Here is a 12254-nt window from a genome sequence, read left to right on the forward strand (position 1 = left end):
CCGCTGTGGAGAGAACACTCCAGCACGGCTCGCTCCTGACAGTAACTTGTCCAATCATCTCTGGGCCCGCAGCGCTATTCCGAATGAATCGTCCAATCAGCCGCGGCACTGAGCCAGGCAGAGCTGACCGGTGGGGGCGGAGGGGGACTGAAGCGAGCATCGGTCAAGCGTCAAGAAAAAAAAAAAACAAAAACTGTCAGCCTGACTGAGGCCAGGGTGAAACTTTAAAAAGACAGAAAGGAAAAAAAAAAAAAAAAGGCAGAACACGAACCAAACACTCCCGTTCATCCGCCACCCCTCTCCCCGATTTTGAAATGTCTCCAGCACATCTGCACATTCATAAGTGTGAAGCCCTGGGGAGGAGAGGGGGAAGTAAAGGGAAACAGGAGGGAACACGCAGTTCCCCTCACTTCATTTTATTTCACTTTATTTCTTCATTTCAGTCCCCTTCCCTCTCTCCTCTCCTTGGCAGGAAAACACCTCCACGCTCATCCAGCGCGGCTTCCTTCATTTCCCTTAAATTATTCAACACCTCCCCCCCCGCCGCATGCTATGCATATGCTGGCCCACAATGCATCACTCAGAGACATCGGGCAGCCCTGGAACAGGCAGCCTGTGTCAGTCCCGTTTCAGATGACTAAAACACCAAATCATCGAGAGTTAAAATGGAAAAGAAAAAGAAACAAAAGCACAATTAACCCTGGTGGCCTCTCTTCTCCTCTCCTGTCTGGCTAGAGGGGATCTGCTCTTTCCCCCAACCACAAAAGTTTCACTTCAATCCATCTCCTCACTCAAACGCGAGAGGATACAAGAGGGCGTTTTCTCTGTTAACGAATGGTATCCTTCCTTTTATTATAACTGTGACCGTCACTGGTTATTATCTGTTGAATTTCGATGGTATTCACTTCCTTTCAGTATACATAAGAGATGATGACAGTTCATTTCCCAGTCTTTGACCTTCTGACCCCCCCACCCCCACCCCCCCACCAATCACAGTTCTTTCCTCTCAATGTGTTTATATATATCTATGTATAGCAGGTGTGTGGAGGCAGGGGAGGGCGAGGGCGCCCCCTGGGCCTCATTCGGCGTAGTGCATGATGGACTCCACGTAGTTTCCAGGGAAGAGCCCGGTGGTGCCGCTCATCACGCCCTCGTACCAGCCGTCGTCGTTCTTCTTGATCACGTAGATGATGGCGCCCTCCTGGAAGGACAGCTCGTCCTCCTTGTCTCTTGTGTAGTCGTAGATGGCCACCACTGAGAGGGAGACGAGAGGGCAGTCAGCAAGAGGGAGATGAGTACAGACAGAAGGGGGATAGAGTGATTGGGGTGTGAGAGAGAGAGGGGGAGAGAGGGAGAGAGAGAGAGGGAGCGAGAGGGAGAGAGGGAGAGAGAGGGAGAGAGAGGGAGAGAGAGGGAGAGAGAGGGAGAGAGAGAGAGAGAGAGAGAGAGAGAGGGAGAGAGGGGGGGAGTGAGGGGGAGAGAGAGAGGGAGTGAGGGGGGGAGTGAGAGGGAGAGAAAGAGAGGGAAGGAGGGAGGGAAAGAGAGAGAGAGGGAGAGAGGGAGACAGAGCAGTATCAGGAGGGAGAGAAAAACAGGAGAGAAGGATGGCAAAAGAAAGTGTAAAAGAGGGAGGAAAGAGAAGGAGATAGAGAGGGAGGGAGTAGAGAGAGGGAAAGACAACAGAAAGGATGAGAGGTGTTGAAATGCACCTTTCTCCAGGTACGTGCGCGGGGCCCACGGGGGGTCCTCCTCGGCGTAGGGGTCACTGTACTCCACCACGGCCGACTCCTCCTCCTCGTAGTCCTCAGGAGGCGGGGGCGGTGGGGGAGACTCCTCGAACACCGGCTCCTCTGCAGGCGGTGGGGGAGGGGGTGTATCTGAGACTGGAGGCGACAGACACATTTACGAGCGCAGAAACACAAACAGGGGCGGACACAGCACCGCGCTCTCACAGTGTCGGCACAACCGGCTCTGGTCATCTGAGCGTGTGTCCCAGCTCCTCTCCTTCCTGTGTAACCCTACACGTGCGCTGACAGTATGAGCACAGCGTTACGACTGGGGCTTTTTAAGGTCACTGGGCAGCGCCTGAGGCTGCGCTGTACAGAGTGAAACAGAAGAGAACATACAGTGTCAACATGGCGCTTTCACAGATACGGAAAGGACCCCTACTGAACACTGGCGTACACACACACACACACACACACACACACACAGATACATAGAAACGCACGCACATGCATTTACGTACACACGCTCACAGACATGTGCGGCCACGCAGCAGCTAATGCCCTCTCCGCACACTGCCCGCCGCACTCCGATGTGCTGCCCTTCCTACAGTGCCCTCTAGGGGAGCACTGGCCCCCAAAAGCAGGCAGGAGAAGGGCAGCGCAAAGCCAGCTGACAGTCAGAGCTCAGGGCTCCAAAGCCCTGGTCCTAGCAGGGCTGCCGTGTCTGCAGGATTTCCTTCCAGACAGGCACTCACCCACCTGGTTCCACTAATCACCGGCTTCAGTTAATCAATTTAGCTCCCCCTCTGATTGGGCCAGTGTCAGTGGGTTTAAAGCGAGCTGGCCACCGTGCCGGACCGCAGCCCCGCAGGGCCGGAGGAGCTCGGGCCTGGCTGAGTGTTCTGGTGGCGCTGTGGCGCCGTCGCAGTGATGTCATAGTGACGCTGGGTGGGAGGGTCCTGTGAGGGGAAAAGGGGGTGGAGCTCAAAGCCACTTACTGGTCTCCTGAACGCGAGCCACGAAGCCCATCAGAGGAAGCTGGGGAGTGATCTGCAGAATGGAGGGGGGAGGGGGGGCGAGCGAGCCTGCTCCACACAACAACACCGGACACGCAGCGAGGGGGAGGGAGAGAGAGACAGAGGGGGGGAGGGGGGAAGGGGGAACCAGAGAGGGAGACAGGGGGGAAAAGGGGGGGGGGGAAGAGAGGGACAGAGGGGGAGTGGGGAAGGGGGAACCAGAGAGGGAGACAGGGGGGGAAGAGAGGGAGGGAGAGGGAGAGAGAAAGGGGGAACCAGAGAGGGAGACAGGGGGGAAAAGAGGGGGGGGGGGGGGAGACAGAGGGGGAGAGGGAAAGGGGGAACCAGAGAGGGAGAAAGGGGGGGAAAGAGGGGAAGGGGGAGAGAGGGAGATGAGGACAGAGAGAGAGGGGGAAGGAGAGAGGGAGAGAGGGAAGGGAGAGAGGGGAAAGGAACAAGAAAACGGGGGGCGAGAGAGAGAGAGAACAGGGAGGCAGAGGAGGGGGAGATAGAGGGAAAGAGAGAGGGGGAACGAGGGAGGGAAAGGAGGGCAGTGAGAGACAGGAGGAGGAAAGAGAAAACACGCAGAGGGACAAACAGAAATGGAGAGAGGACGACAAAATCAGAGACAGCAAGAGAGGAAGAGAGAAGAGGGACGGTGGTGAGCGGTGCGTGTGGTGGCAGGAAATGGAGAGAGAAATGGGATAAGGGAAAGGAAAAGAGGCAGATGGAGGAAAGGAGGAGAGAGAGAGAGAGAGAGAGAGAGAGAGAGAGACAGAGGCCCAAAACAAAACAGAGAGAGAAGCCAGTTAGTTTAGTGTGCAGACAAACACCGTGTGAGAAACAAGACCCTGCCGCCGCGAGCAGAAACAGCAGCTTCACAGTGACCCCAGTTAGTGAGTGATGGAAGGCCGAGAGCAGGGACACAGAGGGGGGTACCCCCAAATACACCTCACTCATCCACGGCTGTGTGTGCAAACGGACACCCCTCTCAGCACTACGCACCTGCTCGCTGACATCACAGTAGCACCCGACAGGACAATAACACTCATTTCAGAACTCTGCTTAGTCACAGAGCTTTTGTACCTGGTAGTTATGAGCACGGCACTCATTTTAAAAAAAAAAAAACGTATGAATCATACAAACACTACAAAAATGGGCCTTTACTATCTTTTTACCACAGCTAGCTGACCCTTATAACCTCATAAAAAAAAAACCTCAAGTCTCTTCTGTGTGCCAAGCATGCCATTACTTAGCGTATTTATGAGTCTGTGGGGTATGACTGAGGGATTCTGTGGGGTAGTGCGGGCATACCTTGGCTCTGGTTGTAGTAGGGTCCTCCATTGACCTGGCTCTGGGGCAGGTTGGGCTGGCCGGTCACTGAGGGGGGGCGGCGGTACGGCAGAGACCCCCCCACGGTGGGGTTGTTGTGTCGGGACCCAGGCCGGTTCATGCTGTAGAACTGAGGAGTGTTGCCTGCAACATCAACCACCAGGGGGCGTCGGTGAGCGACAGTGAGGGCAAAGTGTGAGCTGTCAATCTGTTTATTCCAGCACTGAAACAACAGGGCTCTGCTCCAGTCCTTCCATCTTGGGCAAAGGCGCGTTACCGCTTCAGAAACCGTTCAATGGGTATATTTAAGAGAGAGACCTGCATTTCTTAACAGTGGAATAGTTACCATACACAGACCTTGCTATACTGTGTTCAAAGAAGTTTTTCTACACTGTTCTCCGTGTCTTAACGTGATCAGAGAGCTATATGCGAAAAAGGTAGCCTTGAGGTTCTGCATTTCTCTGCATTTCTCTTTAATGAAAAGCCCTGGTTGGCAGTATGTCCAGGCTTATGGCATTGCCTGGAGGAGGGTCAAGCTCCAGGCTTACTGACTTGAATGCTAAATCATGCATGTGAGTACTTGATAGATATCATCAAACGACTCTCATTTAAATTTTTTCAGCAAAGCTTTCTTTCGATGGTGTGGGTGGACAGCAGTATTATAATTAGCCCGTTCGCAGGCAGGCTTCTGAACTCTCTGGCTTCCACAATCCCCTGCCCATTCAAAGTCAAAAACAGAATCACTCTTAATGCGGTAATAAGCATTTATATAACCATTCACCTAATGTATTCCTTGCACGTGCTTACCTTACGGCTTATGACTGTGCACCAACCGTGTGCTGGGTTTAGGCACCAGGCTGAGTGGCACGGACTTCCACATTCAGCTGTTCCCTTAAAGCACAACCCCCTGGCCCCTCCTTGTAGAATCCAAACCGCCCCCTCCCCCCATTCACGACTGGCCACCCCAGACAGTCAGGTCCAACACAGTCCATGCCATGCCTGCATGCAACATGGTGGGTCACGGCGTGCCGAAGCAGAGGTCGGATGTTAAACGGTGCAGACACACACACACACAGAGGGAGGGGGTGGAGCACGGCTCTAGAATGGGCGGGGCATGCAGATGAGCTGCTCTGGTGGCGTATGCACAGGATGCATGTACACGCAGTCGGCCGAATTCCAGCCCTGTGGCCGCCTCCCTACCTCCCTCACCCCCTGTGCCTCAGCGCCGTCCGGGACACGCCCCCCCGACTCTGCCGACCCAGAATCCCCCGAGGCCGGGCCCGGGAGCACACCTGGGGCGCGGGTCCCGCTACATTTAAACACCGACGCTGGACGAGCTCGGCAGCTTCACTGCCGTGCGGGCAAATCAACAGACTCCAGAGCGTTTGGAGAAAATCCATTCATGAATAAACTGAGTCTGTATTTTTCAAGATCTACTCTAAAATAAAAAACCTTGCAACCATAAAAACAAGAGCAGTGCTTTTCTTAACAGACACTGCGAGGAGATGTGGTGTACTAGTTTCATGTACACCCTAGAGAGAATACTTCACTAGGAGATTTATCTAAGCAGGCAGCCATTGGAGAGATGTCCTTAACTTTCACAGCTCAGATTCAAATATATACATCTGGAGAACTCAGCAGAAACAAGTCTACAACAAGGGGTCTACTAATAAAGGCTGTTATCTGGAACTATTTAATGCCCTTCTCTTGTTAACAGCACTTTGGTCAAATACAAAGGAGTCCTAAAGACTAGTCTTAAAGAAAAGCAATGTAAAAAACACATACAGGTGAGCAAGTTAACATCTGCTCCTGAAAAGGTTGGCTGTGGCAGAGTTCCCTCTCTTGCGCTCCCCTTTGACCCCAGCGCATCTTGGGATCTATAGGCATCCAGCTACCATTGCGTCAGAATGCACAAAAAGATATTCTCATAAAACAGAGTGGTCCCGAATTCCAGGAAGAACGGCTGACACGGAAGAAGGAGAGGTGGAATGGAAGAAAGACGAGGGGAGGGGCGTGGTCAGACCGTGGCAGACGCGGTGAGCCGGAGAGCGCGAGCATGCTGATGTCTCTCTACCTGAACACAGCATGGGAGAGAGAGGCTACTGGGGGGGAGTGAGATGGAGTACAGATGAAGGGGGGAGGGAGGCGGGGCTCCGGGGAGAAGGAGGGGGGCGGACTCACCTGGTGCAGGGGAGGTGGTAGCGGTAGAGGTGACAGCAGCAGCAGTAGCAGGAGGGGGGGGCTGAGAGGAAGGGGGGGCCTCGGCTGGAGCCTGTTTGGCCTCAGTGGGGGGGGGCTGGGGTGGGGTCGGGGGCTGGAGGTGGGGCAGTGGTTGGGGCGGAGGCAGCGGTAGAGGAGGAGGAAGAGGAGGAGGAGGAGGGAGGCGGAGCAGAAGTGGGTGGAGCAGGAGGGGTACCTGCAGCCCCGGTGGCTTCAGAAAGAAAACGGCAAGAAAAAAAGAGGAGGCAGAAGGGGAGGAAGGGGAGGGAGAAAAAGAAGGAACCAAAAGATAAGGGATGGTTCTCTGTAGCTGGTGAGGTGCAGCGCCAGTAGGGGCTTTTTCTGCGCTGCTTCGAACTCAGGTTTCCACTCCTAACCCAGCACCTGGCTCCGGGTTCGAGACTCATTTCCCCACCCTCACAAACCACTGCTCTCCTACAGCATACACTCAACAGCCAAGGAAATATTCACATCAAAATAAAGAACAAATAAACAGCTGCCACTGCTGCATCAGAGATAAGGTTGCCCTAGCAACACTGTCAGCTGAGGAAAAGTGAATGTTTGTGCACATAAATATACACACATATGCATCTATATTTGGAAAGGCAGGCTATGTGCAAGAGTGCGTGTTAATAAAACGGAATGGAATGTATTAACTTGCAGACACCTCCCAAAAAATCCACTGTGATTCTCATAAATACGCAAATAGCTTTACTTAAGCACAACTTCTGTGGAAAAAGGAGGTCTGTTATTCATCTGAAGTCAACACATCCCATTACACAGGGGAAAAAAACATAACACTGACTGTCTGCAACCTGAATGATCAGGAGAGCCAAACCTAGTCTGATATCTCCATGACAACGTCAGCTCAGTAACCGGGTGAAGTCAGTTCAGTAACGGAGTTAAGCTGGTTGCATAACACCATTCCGTTAGCCAGGTGGAGCCTGGTTTATACCTCTGGCTGGCAGGGCTCTCCGGTCCCGGGAACCACCTGACCGTTACATCATCACGATCCAGGAGAGGGAGCCGAGAGCCCGCGCATGCCAGAGGTAGGAACCACAAGCCGCGGCACCCGGGAGATGCCATGCCGGGGAGGCGGGGTCAGGGGGGCGGGGATGCAGGGGGCGGGGCTTACCTGGGAAGGCGCTGGGCGGGGAGGGGGTGGGCACTGCGATGGGCACGCCCACGCTGCCGCTCCCGCTGTTCTCCCGGCTGCTGCTGCGGCTGCTGGGGTGGCTCCCCCCGCTGCTCCCGCTGCTGTTCGGGGGGAAGCAAGGGTGTGTGTGACATACCGGGGCCGCTCCTCCGTCCTCACGGACACACACACACACACACACACACACACACACACACACACACACACACACGCGGTAACGGTGACGCCACGCTGGCTCTCACACGGGCAGGGCCCAGTTGTGCGCTGCTGCACATCACGACATGCGCCATCGATCGGCAATCCCGTGCCCCTCGCGCATTGGCAAGACCTCCGCTGATGTCTTACGACACCACAGCCGCAGCGGCGGCTCAACACTGCCTGCTGACGCCTTGCCGGTGTTCGAGGGGCACGTCGCAGCCTGGGCCAAAAGAGCGATCCTATGCAGCTCTCCTCTTCCTCGGCCAGCATGGATCGCGTGGTGGAGCTGGCATGGTTTTGACATGAATGAACAGGTTATCTGACAGAGATGCTCGTACATGGGAGTCAAAGAAAAGAAAAGGATGGAAGCAGTAGCAGCAGCAGCGGCAGCAGCAGCAGCAGGAAATGGTCTGAGCTCATAGTCGGGGTTCGTTTTTGCTTCGTTCTGGGAAATTAAGACCCCTTAAAACGCAAGCACATCTTCAGCAGCAGGAACAGCAGCTCTTCGGGTATGGAACACCAATTCAAATCTATAATTATAATTTGCTCAGAGGAACCAAACACATAACCTGCAAAATTAAATCACAAAGAGCTTAATATCCAGCTGTATTAACTGATTAATATGTTAAAAATGCACGTTACATAAGTCGGATAAGGATGTCTGCTGAGTAGATAAACTGTGCTATTACTTCTTGCAGTGGAAATAACACTTTCCAAATTTTCTTTTTTTTTTTTTTTGTCAGTGTGAAGTAGTCAGAAACAGAACCCCATCTACGGCACAGATTGCCTAAATGAGCATTAGAAAAACCAAGTGAGAGACAGAGAAAGAGAGAGTTAGTTAGAAGATGCCACTAGAATGAAAGTTATTACTAAGGAGACAGAGAGAGAGAGAGAGCGCAAGAGAGACACGCACAGGGTCTCTGAAACTCTAGATAGTGAGGCAATGCCTGGCAGCACTAGAAAGCTGGAGCCATCGGAGGAAAACATGACAATAAAACCAAAGGTGATTGGATAGAGGGATGAGGAGAGAGAGCAGAGGAAGGATGGATTCCATGACCCTGTCGCACCTGGAGAGTCGGCCATTTAACCTGCCGCTACCCTGTCGACCTGCAGCACACGAAAACCCCGCCCACCTGTCGCCTTACCCCTCCATCCCCAGAGCTTTTCGGGTTCCTGAAAATGTGGTGTCAACTGTGAAAAGTGGGGGTGGGGGGCTGTTTACAGCACTAAATCGCGCTAAATAAAAAGTGACTCTGGTGGCAGTGTCAGTGATTGCTTGCTGTGTTAATCTCTCTGCTATTAGGAAAAAAAGTAGTGATGCACAAGCAAGCTCGACTATTTCAAAAGGTGTTACCGTGCAAATATCACGCCGTCAGAGAGCAGGGTAAGAAACAATGCACATCTGTGTAATGCTGGGGAACAGAGGGGCGCGGAGCAACGTTCTGCTCAGCGTTAACGATTATTCACTGGAGGCTCCAGACTCTGGAGTCTGTAATCAGTTTTCTGGTCTGGGGTTTTTTTTTTTCCCTTCTGCAAGCTGTTCTGTGACATTTCCCCATTCGCCAGCAGATGGGGGAGAGCGAGAGAAAATGGCACCGAGTGTGCGCTTCCCTTGAAAAGGCCGATATTCGGGCCGTGTGGGAGGATTTAAGCACGCTCCAGTAATTAATGGCAGAATATACAAGTCCTCCGAGATCGCTCCTTTTGGCAGATCTGCGCTGTTAGTCCCTGGACCATTAAGATGACAACGGCACAGACAGAACTGCAGTTATTTCTGGGGTTCAAAAGACAAACAGCGGGGTAAAACTACTAAGCCTGAGCTGGATGCCCCATATCAAGAACTCTGGGGGAAAAAAAAGGCTTGCCCAAAACCTGTTTCAGGGCAGATGATGTTTGTCGTCATCACCAAGCTTTGAAAGGCGCCTGCTTCAGGATGAGAAGTGTTGCTTGGCTGTTTCTGAGGCATCATAATGCTTCAGTCTGTGGCGTGTTGTGTGGCAAGCGTCTCGGAGTTATGGGGATTCTTCACTATTAAAACCAACGGGGACAGGGTCAGTATGAGGGGAACCTTTACTACTAAAGCCTATGGGGATGGGGTGTACTCACTACAAAGGGAGTCTTTACTCTCAGAGCCTATGGGGACAGGGTGTATGAAGCGGCTGCGTGTATGTGCTGTGTATCCACACACACAACAACATGTATGCTGTGTGTGTGTGAGAAAGAGAAAGCCATGTCTTGGAGCATTTGAGAAGCATGTTCTAAGGGTATGCAAGGCGCATGTTGGTCAGGTGGGGAGTACGTTTTGGCCGTGTGCTGGAAGTGTCCTAACTGTACGCAAGGGTGCGTCTTGAACATGTTCTGGGCGTGTCTTGGTGTTTCCTGGCCCTGCGCTGGTCGTGCCTTGGCCATGTGCTGGGCCCTGTGAGGGCGTGTGTCACCCGTGTGCAGGGCGCGTCTCGGCCCTGTGCTGGCGGTGTGCTGGGCCCTGCGCAGGCCGTGCCGTGGTACCTGTAGGTGCGATTCCTCTGGTTAACTGATGCAGTGCGCACAGGGCTCTGCTGTGCCGGCCCCATGTTGCGCGTCGGGCTGGGGACATAGTCGTTAGGGACCACAGGGGGACGCACCGGCTCGAGCGTCCTATAGGGGGAGTGCCGCCTGCGAGAGGGTACGACAGCATTTTAAACATCCACAAGGTGAGCAACTGAAAGGACAAAAAAATATAAATAAATAAACGTGGAAACATAACGTGACCCAAAATAACAGTGCCCTGGGTTTCGTTCTGAGGCCTCTGCCCGCGTGCAACTTCATCTAAAAAGTCCCTGCGAGGTTTCGTGCCAGTGCGTTTTGAGGATTTACGACCGTGGAAAAGCAAGGAGGAACAACATTCGTTTCGTTCAGCTGACTAACCACAGCACCTACAACAGGCCCTCTGTTCTCGTCCTATCCCCTGACGTGCTGGTGGGAACACACCGCCCACTGGCACAAGCTTCCACGCACGCCGTTACAGTATCGGACGGAGAAATAAACCGTTACGACTCCAACGACCCAATCAATGCTAATTGAAGCGAAAGCACAGGAGCACATAAAACGTAAGGTCCACACAATGCTGCTGCATTGTGAGAACGTCAGCTTTGGGGGAGGGGGAAAGAGAGGGAGAACAAATCTGCATATACATGCAAATAAGCAGCGGCAAGCACCAATGGCAATGTCTCGCTTGCTCCAGAGAGGAATGGAATCCATTCTGGACATTCTGAAACTCCTTTTACAGGCTAGCACAGGCAGTCCCCATTTGCAACCATCCTGCCATTATGACACCACTAACTGTTTTATGACACTACACCCTTATTTATGACACATCGTTTAACGGAGCTCCAGACAACACTAGTTTGGGTTCGCTAGAATTTGGCACTGACGCGTCCCTGAGGACGAATCTCATGAAGAACAGATTTCCCAGAACGACAGAAGGAAGATCACATCTGCTTATTGTACTGCCTTTTATAAATATCAGATATTTGGCTGTTTTCAGAGTGAGCTGAAGATTTATCCATTTTATCCTTTATGTATGCACTGTCTTGCTTGCCCTCAAAATAAATGCTGGTGGGAAGATGATTTTCCTCTCGCAGTTCTCCATGTCAAGTCATTCATGGTTGTCACACAGCTTGTGTCACAACACTGCATATTATATATATATATATATATATATATATATATATATATATATATATTACATTTTATATATATACATCCGTACTTAATCTGTGTAAGTATATGTAAACCTAAAAACACTGATACAGTCTTACTCGCTTGCCTTATTTAGCTTTACATTTCCAGTCTATGTACAGGAAATCTAACCTCAATTACATATTTGCATCTATAGGAAAACTGGACTCCATTCCCAATGATCCGGTTTACACTGGGGTTTTGAAGAACACACTGTGAACCTCCTTTATCTTGTTTTAACTGAATCGCCCCCCTCAGAGCTGTATTTAAGTAGGCTGGGTTAGGTCTGAAGTCTAAAAATGCTGACCCTTCCAAAAGAGAATATTCAGCTCAACCACATGTTGCATTTAGAGGCAAATGAGGTAATATAGGACATCTAACAGCAGGGGTTAAAGCCTGTATACCAATGGTGTCACCAAACTAAATGTAGCCAGAAAGCCAACAGAACAGCACCCAGTACTGATTGAGTTCAACCACAGAACAGAACCAACTCCACCGTGTGGATCTCTCTTTCTCTCTCTCTCTCTGTGCCACAAAACCAAAGGATTAGAACAGGGTACTAATGAATATCCCAGTAAAAACGAGCCCGTTCCCTCTTTTGTAAGGTCTGGAGAGATTTCAAAATGTTGTATCATTGTCTCTTATACTAAAGCACTTGGGATGTGGAAGTCGTGTTATGGGTTTAATCAGACTTCATTCTTGTTGACAGGGTGGTAATCCACTCATTGATATTTTAAAACTGATTCTTCCCAGACTCTGCTGCAGCACTCAAAGCTCCCATGATGCACTGCGGTTTTACTGGCCGCCCAGGGAGGGAGCAGAATTTTTCGGTGGTGACGCGTTGTTGGAACGATCCTTTCACATCATAATATTTACCATGTATTT

At 51.8% G+C, this 12254-nt stretch overlaps 1 protein-coding gene across 1 annotated transcript in view; it reads right to left on the reverse strand.

Annotated features, from left to right (window-relative positions):
* Window positions 1-1006: 1006 nt before the first annotated feature.
* LOC118785949 (abl interactor 2-like) overlaps window positions 1007-12254 on the reverse strand; it is a 43719-nt gene continuing 32471 nt past the window's right edge. Inside the window, 8 exon segments of the mRNA XM_036540906.1 lie at window positions 1007-1254; window positions 1710-1883; window positions 2726-2812; window positions 4058-4219; window positions 6257-6372; window positions 6374-6506; window positions 7431-7552; window positions 10158-10304. Of these exon segments, the coding sequence (XP_036396799.1) occupies window positions 1079-1254; window positions 1710-1883; window positions 2726-2812; window positions 4058-4219; window positions 6257-6372; window positions 6374-6506; window positions 7431-7552; window positions 10158-10304 (1117 nt within the window). The 3' untranslated portion in view covers window positions 1007-1078.

Source organism: Megalops cyprinoides, chromosome 11 (genome assembly GCF_013368585.1).
Source record: "Megalops cyprinoides isolate fMegCyp1 chromosome 11, fMegCyp1.pri, whole genome shotgun sequence".
Classification (NCBI taxonomy): domain Eukaryota; kingdom Metazoa; phylum Chordata; class Actinopteri; order Elopiformes; family Megalopidae; genus Megalops; species Megalops cyprinoides.